The sequence below is a fragment of the Eleutherodactylus coqui genome, chromosome 1 (assembly GCF_035609145.1).
Source record: "Eleutherodactylus coqui strain aEleCoq1 chromosome 1, aEleCoq1.hap1, whole genome shotgun sequence".
NCBI classification, from domain to species: Eukaryota; Metazoa; Chordata; class Amphibia; order Anura; family Eleutherodactylidae; genus Eleutherodactylus; species Eleutherodactylus coqui.
This window is the reverse complement of record NC_089837.1, coordinates 279,266,336-279,284,308: the sequence shown is the minus strand read 5'-3', so window position 1 is coordinate 279,284,308 and position 17,973 is coordinate 279,266,336. Positions and strand designations below refer to the sequence as shown.

The window sequence follows — 17,973 nt, the reverse complement described above, 5'->3', positions numbered from 1 at the left end:
CTGTTCATCCATTCAGAAAACATAGGTTGTTGTAAACAAACCAATAGTCTGTTCAAATGCAACAGATTTGTTGCACAAATTTCTGAATGGAGCTGGCAGTAATCCATGAATAAACAATTCTATCAGCCCCTTAGTGACCAAGCCTGTTTGCGCCTTAATGACCGAGCCAAATTTTGGAAATCTGGCATGTATCATTTTAACAAAGGATAACTCCGTAAAGGTTTTGCATATTCAAGTGATTCTGACATTGTTTTTCACCACATATTGTACTTCATTTAGCTTGTAAAAACAGACTGATAGAATTTGTGTATATTTATTGAAAGTGCCAAAATTGGGAACATTTTGAAAAAAAGTGTAATTTTTTCACATTTTGAATTGCAATATCTCAAATATAAGCAAACATACTGTACAAATTTTGGATAAGATATATATTTCCATCTCCTCAACTAGTAATACTGAAGCATCCCAATTTTATATGTAAAACAAAACTGTGTATGTCCAAGTCAGCAACTTGTGGACTAAAGACACTCACCAGACTTGACAATAAGTAAAAGGGACTCAGCACCACGGATGTTGTTTTTTCTGCAGCAACTGTATATAAGGTCGCTACCCTGGCCTATAGATAATATCAGTGGTGGAAAATTGTAAAACTGAACAGTATGCAAAAGACACTGATCCTAATGCTGTACACAACAGAACAAATGGGGATTAATGTAAGGTAAAAAACAACACCTTAACTAGTAATGCGAAAGCATTCCAATTTTATATGTAAAACAAAACAGTACATGTATAAGGGTGGCTTCTCACAAGCGTGTTTTTGAGTGTACATAGGTGCGAACATAAGCGCAGGTCCGTGCATTGCCTTCAATGAAGCTGTGGCTGCTGCCAGCGGCTCCATTGAAGGCAATGGTCTGCCGACTCCCCTGAATTGTTTTTCAGGAAAGGGCTTTACATATAAGCCCTTCCCTGAAAAACAAGAATTTTAGTGTGTCCCCGCTGGGATGAAGAACACATCTGCCGCATGCTGCAGATTTTTCCTTCATCCTCGCAAGGGAAAAAAAATTCCCTGCTGCACCTGCCACATCTGTGACAGATGCAGCAAAGGAATTCTTCATCCTGCGGGGAATAAAGAATTCCCTACCATCGCTGTCACACATGACAGCTGCGGTAGGGGATCCAGCTGCCTGTCACAGACAGCTGCTTCTGATTGGCTGAGCACCTTAGCCAATCACAGGCAGCTCTCGCTGAATGAATGACAGTCGAGAGCTGCCTGTGATTGGCTGAGGTACTCAACCAATCAGAAGCAGCCCTTTTTTTACACTAAAATTCTTGTTTTTCAGGGAAGGGCTTATATGTAAAGCCCTTCCCTGAAAAACAATTCAGGGGTGCCGGCAGAAAATTGTGCCTTTGATTTATGTTATTGAGGTTGCATGTTCTTAGGACACAACAGCATGTCCTATCTTTGCAGGCACACACCTGTAAAGCACAGAAATGTGCACCCACCATAGGGAATGCATACGCGCGCACAAAAACACGCTTGTATGAAGCCACCCTAAATCAGCAACTGTTGGATTGAAAACACTCACCATAAGGGCTTATACACAGTAGCGTATATATCGGCCTCTGTTTTCATGGCCAGCCGATATACGCTACCACTGAGCTGTTCCCCCCCCCCCCCTCCCCTCTACCTCACAGGCTCTTGGTCTCTCTCCTGCCTTCCGGCTGTTTGAAATGGGAGGGGGAAGTGCCCCTGCCCCGCCCTATTCCATTGCTGGCTGCGGACAAGGAGAGGGAGCTTAGCCCCGCCCCCTCCTATTACAAACAGCCGGAGGGGAGGAGAGAGGCAGAGGGAAGGGGGAAGACAGCTCAGATGGTAGCGTATAACGGCTGATATACGCTCCTGTGAATAAGCCCCTGTGATAAGAAATATCGGGGAAGGTTCTATCAGCATGGAGATATATTCCAAAGAAATCCTACATATTGGTGTTGTTCTGATTTACATCCACTGAAGAGAAGTCTGGTGTGAACTACTCCTCAGAAACTTTGTTTTGGGGTGGTTATTGCTGAGTACTAAATGTAAAGCTGAAGAGAATGCACACTGGCACTAGCCCGCAAAAGCACACGCCACTCCGGCCGGAAGTGGCGGTGTGAGAGGAGACTGAGAGCTAAATTGTGACGTCACGCGGCTGTCTATAGTGGCCGCCGCTCAAAAAATTTCTACGCGTTATGAAGCCTGGAACTGTCTTCTTCTTCAGGAAAAAACAGCCCCGTGTGAGTGACCAGCAACTTCACAAAACTAAGGTTGATTGATTAGGAACACATGAATGGTTAATCTAAACCATGTGGTAGATTTAACCCCTTCCAATTGAGCATCATGCATCCTATGTAGTTTAAATCTGGTTATGCAAAGTGAAATAAGTTTTTTTTTGTGAAAAGCAACCTCCATCTATGTGGGTATTTTATACATATAGGTATTTTATAAGTCTCAACCTCCATTAAAATAAATCAAAAATTGTTATAAAAATGTTTTTAATGTATGCAAAATTCTGTAGAAAAAAGTTTATTATAAAAAAGAAAAAAGGATATCAAATGTATGATATACAATTGTGTATGTCAAGTATCAAAAGACTGTCTTGATAAAAACAATCCATGTAAAATATCACGTGGCTCAAGATAAAAACAGGATTTTTTTTTTATGCAAAAGAAGAAAAGGAACAACATTATAAAAAAGTGTCATAATGAAAGCGAATCTGCCCTCTTCTTGAATAAAATGAAGAGAGTTCAATGTCCTGATTCAAACCTTCTGAAGCCAGCGTATCCAGATCAAATATCCATTTACTTTTTACACGTGACATTTGATTCACGAAGTTACCAGCCCGAGGACTGGGGAATACTCGGTCAATAGCAAAACATCTTACCCCCCTTATATCGCTGTTATGTACGTCACAAAAATGTTTTGACAGGGGTTGTCCCTTAAAACCTTTTGCAATGTTCTCAAGATGTTCACCAATTCCCACTCTGAACATGAGTTTAGTCCTGCCTGCATAAAGTTTATTACGAGGACAAATCAGTAAGTAAATAACACCTGAGGTATTACAGTACAGTTGGTGTCTAATCTCAAAAGACCGTGTCTAGTCTGTGTTCTGAAAATGTACCATTGTTGTATGTTTCGTGATGCATCATTGAGTGCAGACATCACAATTCCTGCATTGTATAAACCCTTTAGTGTTAGCAATCCGATCTTTATTATTATGTTTAGTGTTGGGAATAGAGGGCGCCACCAAATTTACCATATTTTGTGCTTTGGAGAAAATAAAACAGGGTTTATTTGGCAACAAAGGGCCTATTACCTTGTCTTTAGAAAGAAGTGTCCAATGTCTGTTGATAATACATATAGTAATTATAAAATTGTCATGTCATTATTATTACAAGGTTTAAGTTTCAACATCAGAAGATTTGTCCTTTCCATCCCTGCTACATCTGATCTAATTTGTTTTAACTCCATATTATCATGACCACTGTTGGTGAAGCTTTCCACCAATCGGGAGGCCTCCTTCAAATAATCATTGATCTCAGAGCAATTTCCTCCGAGCTGGGATAAATTGGCTTTTAGGGATTTTGAGGAGCCAGGCTGGAAGGTGGCAGCTCATTAGTGGAATTGATGCATTAGAAACAGTTTCTTTCTTATAGTTTCTAGAACAAAATTTCCTGTTTTGGGTGTCCACAAAAATGGTAACATCCAAAAAAATCAACATCAACTTGGCTCATGTTAGGGGTGACCTTTCGATGAAAGTTATTGTTGTCAATGACTGCCAGAAATTTTTCAAGGGACCTTCAGTTCCCTTTCCAAAGAAGATGCCATCTATGAATCTTTTCCAGAGGACCAGGCCCGGCCCAGCTCCACAGGTCACAGCCAGCAGGGCTTTAATCCCCAGAGGAGGCTCTGAGGATTAAAGCCCAGCAAAGCAGGACGTAAAAAGTCTATGAGGTGGTCACTAAGGGGTTAAGATCTATTGAAGGTATGCAAGGAATCTGCATTATGCAAACATATCCCTAAATTAGTGGACAGGTGAGTGATTGGCAACAAAATTGTAAACAAACCTTTGCTTCTGAATCAAGATTAGCAGGATCAGCAGGGATGCTCAATTCTACTGTCCTTGTTTCTACTCCAACAACTCCTACAGGTATACCTCCCAATCTATATTGTGGGAAGAAAACAAAAGATTAGACTAAAAATGCTAGGCCATGTTTCAAACTTTCTTCATGTTTCCTTTGTGTTTCAATGTCAAAATAGCATAGCATGCTGCACTACAATATCAATTAATGAAATGGAAACCTGACATAAACCTGTACTCATTATGGGCCAGATCACGAAGATTTACATTCATAATGGAACCTACAAAAATGGAAGGCATGACAACAGCATGTTTACTTAATTTTCCACATATACATGTTATAATTAATTAGATTCTTGCATTTAACCCCTTTGGTCCTATTAACCAGGCATGGAGCAGAGATATCATTCCTACGCACAGCTATTAATATATACATATTATATATAGGCACACTATATAAACAACATGAAAATCACTGACAGGTAAAGTGAATGGCATTGATGATCTTGTCACAATGGCACCTGTCAAGGGCAAGATATACCAGACAGCAAGTGAATGGCCAGTATTTTTTTTTTTTGCTTAAATAATTTATTAGATAAAAGATAAACCCTTTTACAGTAAAAACTGGGGCCAAAACCCATTGCTAGTAAACCCTCCCAGAGAAATACTCATTACACACTTTCAAATGCCTTATCCGCATCCGGTGAACACAAAATTCTGTCCCCTATATTATAAAGATTAAGATACAGGCGTAAGATATTCATCACTCTAGATCTAGAAGGTATAAACCCAATTTGATAGGGTGAACCAATTAGTCCACCTGCTCATTAGTTAATCGAGATAGAGAAACACCCATCAAAAATTGACAGATCTACTCCCCACTATATTGAATCCTGGAGGAGTTAAGAGAAGTATAGAGTGAAAGCAAAGTCTCCAATATTTGTAGTACAAGTTTCAACTTCCCCAGAGGAGTTTCTCATCCCGGTAATATATGAAGAACCCATCTGAGCCTTCTCAAGTGTGGCCAACATGTGCTCCGTACGCTCCCCTTCCCCCCACAAAATGTTGTTTCATAAACTCTCTGTTACCATGAGGCTGGTCAGGGACCACGGGTGGCAGTGGCGCGGTTCGCCACGGTGTTCTGGGATGGTGTTGCACCCATGTACGGGTCGGCGAGCGGCGGCGTTGTGCTCCGGTGTGTGGGCACGGCATGTGGCACGCGCAGCCGTGCGCACGTGCCTGCCCGCTATGAGAGGCGCGCGCGCTCTACCTCTGTGAGTTATAGTGGCTGGCTGGGAGCTCCAGTCAGCCTGCTTGATTGGTCTCCGCCCAAGGAGGGGAGACTCCTGAATATAGTCTGGCAGCTGCTGATAGCAGTTGCCAGTTATTGGTTCCGTTCCCTGTGTGTCTGACTTCGGTCCTGCTCCAGTGGAAGTTACCTTGTCTCGATCCAGCTCTGCCTGTGTTCTGTGGTTTTCCTGTCGTTTGGTTTATTCTTTCGGCCTAGCCTGTCGGTACTAGTAAGTTGTCATCTGCATAGGTACGGCGGTTCCTTCCTGTCCTGCCACTAGGCAGCGTAGGGTCAGTGTTGGTGGCCTGGACCTGTCCACCTTGGGGCTACCTCCAGGAAGAGACATTGGCATGGGTGAGGGTCAGGGAGTCCCGCGCCGTGCGTACCTGTGCACACTACTAGTACTGTAACATAATAACTGTCCCAAAAAATATTTTCCTGCGGTTTTTTGAGGTGGGATTCACGGTGTGAATGGAGTCCTACAATACGATTACCGGTCAGATTCGTGACCTGGCCGGGGTGGTTCAGGACCTGTCGAGGCGTCTCAGCCATCATGAGCAGTGGTTGGTTGTGCCCACTGATCCAGTACCTGAACCTAAATGCCCATTACCCAAGGTGTTCTTGGGGGACCGGAAAAAATTATTTATCTTCCGGGAGGCTTGTAAGTTGTTTTTTCGCTTGCAGCCTCGTTCCTCTGGGTCCGAGCCCCAATGGGTGGGGATTGTTATGTCTCTGTTCATAAAAGGGCCTCAGTCATGGGCCTATTCTTTACCGGCTGATTCCGCTTGTCAATATTTTTGATGATCCCGATCATGCAGGTTATGCAGTCAGTAAGTTGTTGGCCCTACACCAGGGGCGCCAGTCAGCAGAAGAATATTGCTCCAGTTTCAGGCAGTATTCAGGTGAATCTGCATGGAACGACTGTGCGCTTAAATATTTGTTTTTGGTAGGCCCGTTTGACGCAGTAAAAGATCTATTGCTGTCCCATCCGTCACCCTCTACTTTGAATCAGACTATGGAATTGGCAGTCAGAGCTGATCGTAGACTCAGGTCTAGAACGGAAGCTAAGCTAGAGTACGGTCAAGAATGTGGTGCTAAGTCTCTGGCGACTTCTACAGCCTGTACCTCATTGTCGACCCCCGGAGCTGATGGTATGGAAGTGGACCGGTTGAGTCCTGAAGAACGGAGGCGGTTCCGGGTTTCAAACCAACTCTGTTTCTACTGTGGCAAGGCTGGTCATCGCATTGTGTCCTGCCAGGAAAGGCAGATACAGAAGCAGCAGGAAAACTTCAGCTCCTAGGTGACTGTCGGGAGGGTCATCTAGGAGGTCAGGTACTCTCTAAATTACTGGTGCCTTGTAGTGTGTCTTACAAGGCTTTTCACAGGGTGGGACAGGCATTTATTGATTGTGGGTCGGCCGCAAACCTTATCCATTTGCAGTTCGTAAGACCACTGTTATCAAGTTTTACCGCGTTAGGTTTGCCCATCCACTACCAGTATCAATGCAACCCCTCTGTCCTCAGGGGTAGTGCATTGGAGGACACCAGAATTTCGGTTCATGGTGGGCGCATTACATTCAGTGGTTATTTCATTTCTGGTCATGGAGAAGATGTCCGTGGATATCGTTCTGGGATTGCCGTGGCTAAGGACGCACAATCCTCAGTTTGATTGGACTACTCTGGAGCTAGTTCGGTGGGGAGGGTTCTGTCAGGATCATCTAGTGCCTGTTACATTGTGCTCCACCGATACTATTAGTATTCCGGACTACTTACTGGATTTTCAAGATGTGTTCTCTAAGAAGCTTTCTGAGGTATTACCCCCACACCGCGAATGGGATTGTAGGATTGATCTGGTCCTGGATAGTCCCATCCCTAAGGGAGCCACATTTAATCTGTCGGGTCGGGAGCATGAGGATCTTAAACCCTATATTTCAGAGGCTTTAGCCAAGGAACATATCAGACCATCAAAGTCACCAGCTGGAGCAGGCCTATTTTTTGTTGAAAAGAAAGTTTGGTCTTTACGGCCTTGTATTGACTATTGGGCTTTAAACAAGATCACCATAAAAAATCACAGCTCACTACCTATGATTCCTGATCTGTTGAAACAGGTGGTGGGAGCACGCTGGTTCTCTAAGCTTGACCTTCGGGGGGCTTATAATCTTATACGCATTAAGTCTGGTGACGAGTGGAAGACCGCGTTCAACACCCCATTGGGGCACTTCGAGGGTCTGGTTATGCCCTTCGGGTTATGCAACGCCCCTGCTTTTTTTCAGGGGTTTATGTACACGGTCTTCCATGATTATCTAGGGGTTTTTATGATTGTCTATTTGGATGACATTTTGGTGTACTCGTCGGATTAGGACATGCATGTCAGGCATCTCCATTTAGTGTTAGAGCGGATACAGGAGTACCAATTGTATGTTAAATTAGAGAAGTGCTCATTTGGGGTCAAATGCGTGTCATTCCTTGGGTATATCATTACTCCAACTGTTGTGTGTATGGAGTCAGACAAGGTTGCGGTAATCGCACAATGGGCTAAACCAGATAATTTGAAGGCTCTTCAGTGCTTTCTTGGGTTTGCCAACTTTTACAGAAAATTTATCTGAAATTTTTCAGTGATTGCACAACCGCTGACTGATCTCACGAAAAAAGGAGCGGATGTGACGTTGTGGTCTCCGGAAGCTTCAGAGGCATTTGAGCAACCTAAGAGGGCTTTTTCCCACGCGCCGGTGCTTGCTCAGCTGGACCCTTAGAAGCCCTTTTTCGTGGAGGTAGACACTTCGGAGGTTGGGGTGGGGGCAGTCCTCTCCCAGGAATTGGGCGGCCATTTAGGGTATAGTCCGTGTGCCTTCTTTTCCTGTAAATTCAGTAGCGCCGAGCGCAACTACGATGTAGGGAACAGGGAACTGTTGGCAATAAAATGAGCATTTGAGGAATGGCGTCATCTTCTGGAGGGGGCTCGACACCAGGTGACAGTCTTCAACGATCACAAGAACTTAGTATCTTGAGAAGGCTAAGCATCTTAATACGCAGCAAGCCAGGTGGGCGCTTTTCTTCTCGAGATTCAATTTTACAGTCACGTACCTGCCGGGAGATAAAAATGTGAAAGCTGATGCCCTCTCCCGCAGTTTCGGGACTCTGGAGATTAAGGACTCTTCTCTGGAAGGCATCCTCCCGCCCGGTGTCGTGGTGGCAGCCATGACACGGAACCTTCCGGCTCAGCTTCAGGAATATCAACAAGAAGCCCCGGAGGGGATTCCAGCAGGGAAGTTATTTGTACTGATTTCTCTGCGGTTGTTGGTTCTGGAAGAGTCTCATTCCTCCATTCTTGCAGGGCATCCGGGGATCCAGGGGACTCGAGCTATGTTCCTGATTCTACTGGTGGCCCAGCATGGCATGGGAGGTACGAGAGTTCGTAAATCAGTGTTCAGCTTGTGCCCGTGGTAAGAGTCGCCGTAAGAGCCCTGAGGGACCGCTAATGCCGCTGTCAGTACCTGGTAGTCCATGGTCGCACATGTCCATGGATTTTTTCACTGACCTGCCTCTGTCACAAGGTTGTTCCACTATTTTGATAGTTGTTGACAGGTTCTCGAAAATGGCCCATTTTGTTGCTTTGGAAAAATTACCGTCTGCCACTGAATTAGTGAAGATTTTCATTAGAGAGATTATAAGATTGCACGGAATACTGGTCAATATAGTTTCGGATCAGGGGGTGCAATTCGTGGCCCAATTTTGGAGGGCCTTCTGTAAAAACTTGGGAACATCTCTTTCTTTCTCATCAGCGTTTCATCCGCAGACGAATGGGCAAACGGAACGTAAAAATCAAGACCTAGTACGATACTTGCATCTTTTTGTGGGCGAGAGGGTCAGTCGGTGGGTAGAGTTTTTATCTTTGGCCCAATTTGCCATAAATAATCGTATCAGTTCTGCGATTGGGGTGTCAAATTTCTTCTGTGTGTTCGGTCGGCATCCCTGACTTCCCTGGTTCCTGACTTCCATTCCAGTACCGACAGCTTGTCCCGCTGTTGATGTTGTTTCTAGTGAGTTGTCGGAGGTCTGGAATGGTGTGCACAAGAATCTGGAGGAAGCAAGTGGTCGTATGCAACTATGTAGTTGTAAAAGGTCCACTGTGTCGGAGCCATTTGAGATCGGTCAGAAGGTCTATCTGTCCACGAAGAATTTAAAATTGAATCTCCCCTCAGTAAAGCTTGCGCCGCGTTTTATCGGTCCCATTACTATAACGCGAGCCATTAATCCTCTAGCTTATGAGTTGGATTTACTGAGTTCTTGGAGGGTGCATAGGGTGTTTCATAAATCCCTTTTGAAGTTGTTTATCCCTCCGGTTGTGCACACTACAAGTACTGTAACACTCTCTTTTAGCAGCTGTTTCCAAATCAAATTACATCAATGCCTCCTAAGTGATATTTCCAGTTATTAAGTGCCGCAGGGGTACCAGTATGTGCCTATTCAATTTCCACCTCCAGCAATCTAGTCAAGTTCCTGGCCAAGCTGTCATCACACCCTTTTAGTACGAGTAATATTCTGAATAAGGATACACCTTAAGTAGTCCTTCATGGCATCCCATTCTATACACATATTACAGGAATATATAGCTATAAATTCTGGATCCACTAACAGCACAGTAAGTTTTGTGGCATCAATGGCAGGCATACTGCTTGACCCCTATATTTCTACTCCCTTAAAGGTCAGTGAATACCATTTCCTGAAGTAGAAGTTCTGGAAATGTATCCCAGGATAGATCTATAACAGAGTTAAAGTATCCTAGCATAAGGACATGGACACGTGTAAACCCCACTATATATCCAAATACTTGCCTTATGACTACACTACTATATCATAGAATCATAGAATGGTAGAATTGGAAGGGACCTCCAGGGTCATCGGGTCCAACCGCCTCCTCAATGCTGGATTCACTAAATCATTTTAGACAGATATCTGTCCAGCCTTTGTTTGAACACTTCCATCGAAGGAGAACTCACCACCTCCCGTGGTAACCTGTTCCACTTGATCACCCTCACTGTCAGAAAGCTTTTTCTAATATCTAATTTGTGTCTCCTCCCCTTCAGTTTCATCCCATTGCTTCTAGTCTTTCCTAGTGCAAATGAGAATAGAGCTGATCCCTCTGCACTGTGACAGCCCTTCAGATATTTGTAGACAGCTATTAAGTCTCCTCTCAGCCTTCTTTTTTGCAAGCTAAACATTCCTAGATCCTTTAACCGTTCCTCATAGGACATGCAGGATTTACAGGCCGCTCACTATCTTGGTAACTCTTGCTGCAGTTTGTCTATGCCTTTTTTAAAGTGGGGTGCCCAGAACTGGACACAGTATTACAGATGAGGTCTGACTAAGGAAGAGTAGAGGGTGATAACTACCTCACGTGATCTAGACTCTATGCTTCTCTTAATACATTCCATTGTGTTTGCCTTTTTGGCTGCTGCATCATATTGTTGACTCATGTTCAGTTTTAGTTGTTCAGTCTATATGATCTATTAGTATACCCAAGTCTTTTTCACATGTGCTGCTGCTTAGCCCAATTCCTCCCATTCTGTATGTGTTTTTTTAATTTTTCTTGCCCAGATTTAGGACTTTGCATTTCTCCTTGTTAACTACCATTCTGATAGTTGCTGCCCACTGTTCAAGCTTTTCTAGATCTTTTTAAATACTCTCTCGCTCTTTCCTAGGGTTAGCTATCCTTTTTTATATAAATGCATGCAGCCTTCTTTTTATATACTGCCAGTCATAACCATTTTCCGTTCCTAGATTATGGCTAGTTACCGTATATACTCGGGTATAAACCGATCCGAGTATAAGCCGAGGCAGGGTGAGCGCAATATGGGGCCATGAATCCCGCCCCCATACTGTGCTCCCTACCAAGTAAATTCCACAGGGATGCAAAGAATTTTCATTTTAAAACAGCGTTGCATCCTTTTGGGGCTGCAGGGATGCTTCGGCGTGGCTGTCAGCAGCGGCAGAGTATAGCGGAGTTTGTTTTCAATGGGAGACATCGCATCATGTGCACCTAGCACATTGGGCAGTACTGCCGCTGGCCCATTGAAAAGGATGTGCGGTGTGATGCGAGAGCATGCATGAGATAGAACATTCCATGATTTGCTTCCCGCATAGCATGGCATCGCGGTGCCATGTGGGAAAACATTGCTCATATGTATTTGTATAAGATTTGTGCATCTCGCAACAAATCTTGTGCAATTTTATTGCCTGTGTGAAGCCGACCTTAGGCATATGTCTGTCTACGTGCACATATTTTCAAAAAATCGCTAAAGCTGGAAAGGCCCAAAATCTGGTATTTGGCTGGAAATTTTTTTTTAAAAAGTGCAACCTGTCAATTACAGGAATTATACACCTTTAAAATTGCACCCCTAAACCCTATGTATCTCCTGAAAGCAGACAACCTGTTGAATGCAGCTGTCTTGACGGGCTGCTGACAGCTATGTTCACCTTCATATAACTGGCGTGCAAAGCTCAAATATAGCACAATCATCTATAATAGCTCATGATCTCAAAAGTGCCAGAACAGAAGCCATGCAATATTTGTCTGTCATTCACAAATTTGTTAAAAGTATACATAGCACATTGCAAACAGTTTACATGCTACCAAAATCTAGGAACTGAAAAACTCTCATCTCCACTGTTAACCTCTTACATGCCGCAATCAATGTTGATCACAGTATGTAAGCGGTAAACGGCAGAACTGAGCTCCCTTTGCAACGTCATTGGCCCTTTGCCATCAATGGCAACTGGAAAATGACCTCTGGGTCTGCTATGGCTTGTAATAGCCAAGAAAAGCGATAATACACTACAATACAGAAGTACTGCAATGTATTATCTGAGTGATCATACAATTTCAGACTCAAAGCCCCTACAGGCACATAAAAGAAGGTAAATAGTCAAAAACCTATCCAAAAAATGAATTAAAAGGAATCTGTCAGCTCAAACATGCTGTCCAAACTGCAGACATCATGCTCTAGTTTTATCAGAAAAGATTCAGTATAACTTGATTTTTAATTCATTTAAACCTTTGTTCATTCAGAGCTAAACAGTCCAATAGGCAATCTAATTAGTGATTGACAGCTATCTCTGTATGACTGTACAATAAAATGCAAGTTATACTGAACCTTTCCCCTGCTCACACGGGTGGATATGGATTGTGGATTCCACGATTGCCATCCATAGTAAAATGCAGGCATTGAAAGGCATGCAATTTCGCTTTTTCCTTCACACGCGTTTACGAATTACATATTTCACGTACGGAAGAAAAATCGCAGCATGTTCTATTGTAGCGCTAACTCTGTGTGAAGTCAATTATGCAGGTGTTCCATCACCCATATGCAATTTACATTGCATATGAGCGGTGGAAACGGTTGCAACTTGAAAGGAAATAGAAAAGCCAGAATGAGACAGAGCTTTCTTCCGTAATTTCTTTCTTTGACGATTGATTGCAGGTCCTCTGCTGTGGAAATCCACGTGCTGAATTGTGTGAGCCTGGTTTTTAACTATATATCGGTTCAGCTCCTCCTGCTCTATAACATGCTGCCTGCTGTTTTGACAGCATATATCTATATTCCACAACACTTCTGCTCGATTCCCAACCTGATTGGTTGTTTGGGTTGGCTGATTCACAGTAATTGGTTGCTTAGGTTGGCTGATTCACAGTGATTGGTTGTTTAGGTTGGCTGTTTCACAGTGATTGGTTGTTTGGGTTGGCTGTTTCACAGTGATTGGTTGTTTGGGTTGAATCAAGCAGAAGTGTTTTGGAATATAAATATATGTGTTTGGACAGCATATTCCAGCTAACAGGTTCCCTTCTAAAGAATATACATGTGATACTGCCACACCCATAATGACCCATTCAATAAATTGAACACACTTTTCATACTAATAGGGGATGGAGTAGAGAAGTGTATGGCAGGGTTCTACATGCTGGTTGCAAAATGTTTTCAGGTTTCCTTATTAGCCAATTCAAAAAGGTTTCCTTAACACTGCTCACCCCTTTTGGATCTAATACGGGTATGTCCACGGGCGGATTTGATTTGTGTAACTCGCGCGGTAGATCTGCAAAGCAAGCCACCCATAGGGACGGATTAGCATCCGCAGGACAGTAAAAAGCATGCGGACGTGATTTTTTCCCCCCGGCATGCACGGAAAGAAATCGCGGCATGCTCCATTTTCCTGTAGATCCCGCCCATTGAAGTCAGTGGAAGCCGTCTGATCTGCAGACCGCCCGCAGCTATCACTGTACGGATTCCACTGCAGGATTCAGCAGTAGAATCCGTGCGTGCAAGTGGACATTGGGCCTAAGGGAAAGGTGAGGAAATCTACCTGCAGCTATGAACTAGACCGTAGTTACGTGTCTGAAATGAACGCTATAATCATGTACTGGACTGCAATCCCTGCAGTGAAGTAACTAGGACTGGTAATTCAGAGTGATGTGTCAAGTTATGTTTTGCACTAACTGGTATTGTGTACTTTATCTACATTTATTAGTAGATGTTCTGATTTTTAACAGTAGTAACTTCTGGCTATGTTATTTGTGTATGCTTACAGGTGGGCACCAGGGTTACAGCATTCTCTGCTTACAGATGCTGAAGTGTGGTTCTACACAGGCTTCGTTGTGGCTGGAGGCAGACTATAATTAAAGCTGACTTGTGCTCTATGGTGTGTTATACACTGCAGTGGAGTGTACAGACAGTTGTTTCGGGGTTTTTTTGCCCTTCATCAGTGTGCAGTAGGATGTGAATGGGGTCATACACATGAGCTATGTTTTCCCGCATGACACTGGGATGCTGTGCGTGAATCAAATCACCGCATGTTCTATCTTCTTTTCAATCGGGCCGGCAGCAGCATCGCACCATGTTGAAAGTGCACGTGATACGATGCATGGCCTCCCATTGAAAACAACGGGAAAAACCTTGGGGGTTTCACATGGATGGCAAGTGCAATATGGGGACATATATGTGAAGTTAGCCTTAGTGTCAGTTGTGATTGTTCACCTGCAGGAAACTGGCTGAATTATGCAAGCATCAACCAATGCGGCCTGTGAGAAGTGGGGTTGTGTCTGACAAGAGACTCCCAGTAAAACAGGGGATCCTGAGATCCTGTTAAGTGATACCTGTTACAGTTGTCCTGAACTGTGTCAGATGTGGCCTTCTTAGGGACGGCCAGGCCTGAGGAGAACACTTTATCAGAAATATCTGTGGAGAAGCGGGTAGGTGGTATCCGACTACTAAAGAGAATGTACTGTTGGCTAAGCAAAGCCTTAGAAATACTATTATTAAGATCAGAGTGCCAACCAAAGGTTCCTTGCCAGTTCTAGTGAAGTTCTGGTTTGTGAAGTTAACAGAGACTATAGCCTATATGCCATCTGCCCTACTGAGAAACTGATGCCAATAATAACCACCAAACTCTGTGCCTTTAACCCCTTAAGGACATGGCCTATTTTTGCCCAAAGGACGCAATTTTGAAGGGATTTTCATCTCCACTTTTCAAAATCCATAACTTTATTATGTTTCCATTAAAATGGCCAATATGAGGGCTTTCTTTGTGTGGCAAACTATAGTCTTTATTGGTAACATCTTTGGTACATATAATGTATTGTAAAGCTTTTGTTAATTTTTTTTTCTTTTTTAAGAGAAGGGAGAAAAAGCACATTAATTCTGCCATTTTACAGTGTTAATATTACAGCATAAATTACATATTTTTCTGCTAGTTGGTACGTATTGCAACGATATTTTTTTGTTTGTTTGCACAATCAAATCCTTTTTTGGGGGGAAATTAGTAGTTTTTTTTATACAAATGGAGAGAGTTGGCAAAAAAGAGGGTTTTTTTGTAATTATTTTTTACACTTTTTATGTAATTTAAACCATAAAAGCTGCAAGTGCTATGACAATAATGATCAAGGGAAATGCCAAGCTAGCACTACAGTATCTGGCATCCTGTGGCAATGCATCAGTCCTCGGCGATTACAGGGTCCTCCCTCTATAAACACTTTACATGACACGATCAACATAGATTGCAGCATGTAGGATGCTAACAGCGGGATGGTGCGGGCTCAGCTTCAGGGCCCGCGCCATCCACATGACTTAACTTAACATCCTAATGCGTTAAATACCCTGCAGCTAAGATGTAACCTTAGGTGATATAGCATTAAGGTGCTTAAGGGGTTACAAAGCATTTCAACAAGATGGCCACTATCCATTCAGTCTGTGGAAACCTGTCTTTGAACAGGTGAATGCAAGTCTTGGCTAAAGGGATGAAGCCTAGCATCACATTGTTCATTCCTGTCAGAATGGTCTTAAAACTACTGCTTTTCCCGTGTTATCGCCTAGCGGAAGAGCAGTGTGGATTCCGCGAAAAATGGAGCATGACACAATTTTTCCTCCGCTTGTGGAAACTGCAATTGGTTTCTGCAAGTGTGAAGGAAGAATGCATTTCCCATAACATGCTACAGGCGCTATTAGCTGTGGATCCGCTGTGTGGACACCCACCGCAGATTCCGCAGCAAATATCTGGCCGTAAACAGGAGCCTTTAGTTAGACCTCACCTGAAATACTGTGTACAGTTCTGGACACCCAATTTAAAAAAAGACATAGACAAACTGGAGCAAGTTCAGAGAGGAGTTACCAAGATTGTTAGAGGTCTGCAAATCATGTTCTATGAGGAACAGTTAAAGGATCTGAGGATGTTTAGCTTGCAAAAAAGAAGGCTGAGAGGAGACTTAATAGCTGTCTACAAATATCTGAAGGGCTGTCACAGTACAGAGGAATCAGCCCTATTCTCATTTGCCCAAGGAAAGACTAGAAGCAATGGGATGAAACTGAAAGGGAGGAGACACAGATTACATAATAAAAAAAACTTTCTGTCAGTGAGTGTGATCAATGAGTGGAACAGAATGCCACAAGAGGTGGTGAATTCTCCTTCAATGGAAGTCTTCAAACAAAGGCTGAACAGACATCTCTCTGGGATGATTTTGTGATCCTGCATTGAGCAGGAGGTTGGACCACATGGCTCACAAAAACTACTCAGGGGGCATAGTTACTACTGAGAGGCACTTGGGGGATACTATTAATATTAAAGAGACACTTGGGGCACTAATGCTACAAAGAGGTCATTTGGGGGTATTATTACTATTAAAAAGGCAAGCTTACGGGCACTACTACTATTAGGAGGCTCTTAATATTTGGAGAGCACTATTACTATTATAGAGGCACTTGGAAGAGATATTCCAGAGAGTAAAGGCCTATTTACACTGGACGAGTATTGCTAATCGGTGATCATTTTAGCGATAATCATTGCGTGTAAATGGGTGCGGGGCACCCGCATTTCAGGCACTCTTTGGTGATTGTTAAAATCAAGCTCACCTAAAAACCATCACTCACTTTTATCAGTCGTTCTCTACAGGAGAGTGCTGATTGCATTGTTTCCCCTTGGAGAACAAAGGATCTGAGCGCAGATAATAGCCTGGGGCTATTAACCTGTGTTCAATGAAGGCTTCATTTGCATACATAATAGGTAGTCAAGTAGCTGAGTAGCTACTTAAATACCAATTATTTTTTATGCAAAATAATCGCTCAAAGCTGTCACTCAAACTGTCGTTTCAGTGATCTTTAAGTAATTATCTACTCGTGTAAATGGGCCTTAAAAGTTTTTCATGTTTTACCCATTTACTGAATGTGTAAAAATGGATAGATCAGTGGGACCTGAACTGCTGGAACCCTACCAATACTAAGAATGGGGGACCTGTGTCCACCCTTTTTCTCAATACAGGGCAACTTCTCCCTATGGCTGTAATGTTGCACTGAATGGAGCACTGCGCAAGCATGCACGGCCATGGCTCCATTCATTTCAATAGGGCTGACAGAGATAGCTGATTACAAGGTGCTCAGCTATTTCCGCCAGCCCCAATAAAATGATTGGAGCCACACAAGTGCGGCCATTGGTCTATTCGCTGCAATGTTACTGTGATAGGTAGAAAGCACCCTGCACTGAGAAATAGGGTTCACTGTTTTCAAAATTGGTGGGGTTCAAGCCATTGGACCCCCACTAAGCTATCAGTTTTCACCCATAGAGAGGATGGGTAAAAACTTTCACTTTACGGAATACCCCTTTAAAAATAAGTGTGCACTATCATTTTGTAAATGTCTCAACACATTATTTCTGAAGTACAGTGTTTGCAGGTGGTATGCTCTACAGCAAATACAGTAATAGGGTCATCTAGGGCAGCAACAGGCACATAACTGGGTTAGCAGTAGAGTTCACAGAAGTTGGGGAAAGGTTAATGACATGCTGGAAAGGTGAGGACCCAAAAATGTCTGTGTTGAAAACTTTACAGAGACAGGTTACGTGTGGAATAAATCTTTATGAAGGTCTGGGCCAGATGGATAAGATGGGAAAAGTGAATGACTGCAGAGAGGAGGTCACTTGTGAGTCACCAAAATAAAACTGCACTGTAATCACTTATACAGTCCCAAAGCACTTGTGCAGACCTGACATCTACTATTATATGGTCACTGCGTGGTGGTAATATCAGTTG

At 43.3% G+C, this 17,973-nt stretch overlaps 1 protein-coding gene across 1 annotated transcript in view; it reads right to left on the bottom strand.

The window, feature by feature from the left end:
- The window catches only part of ACACA (acetyl-CoA carboxylase alpha), an 856,108-nt gene that overhangs the window by 173,353 nt on the left and 664,782 nt on the right, over positions 1-17,973 (bottom strand). The window contains exon 48 of the mRNA XM_066609221.1: positions 4,102-4,198. Coding sequence (XP_066465318.1) covers positions 4,102-4,198 — 97 coding nt within the window. The remainder of the gene's footprint in view (positions 1-4,101; positions 4,199-17,973) is intronic.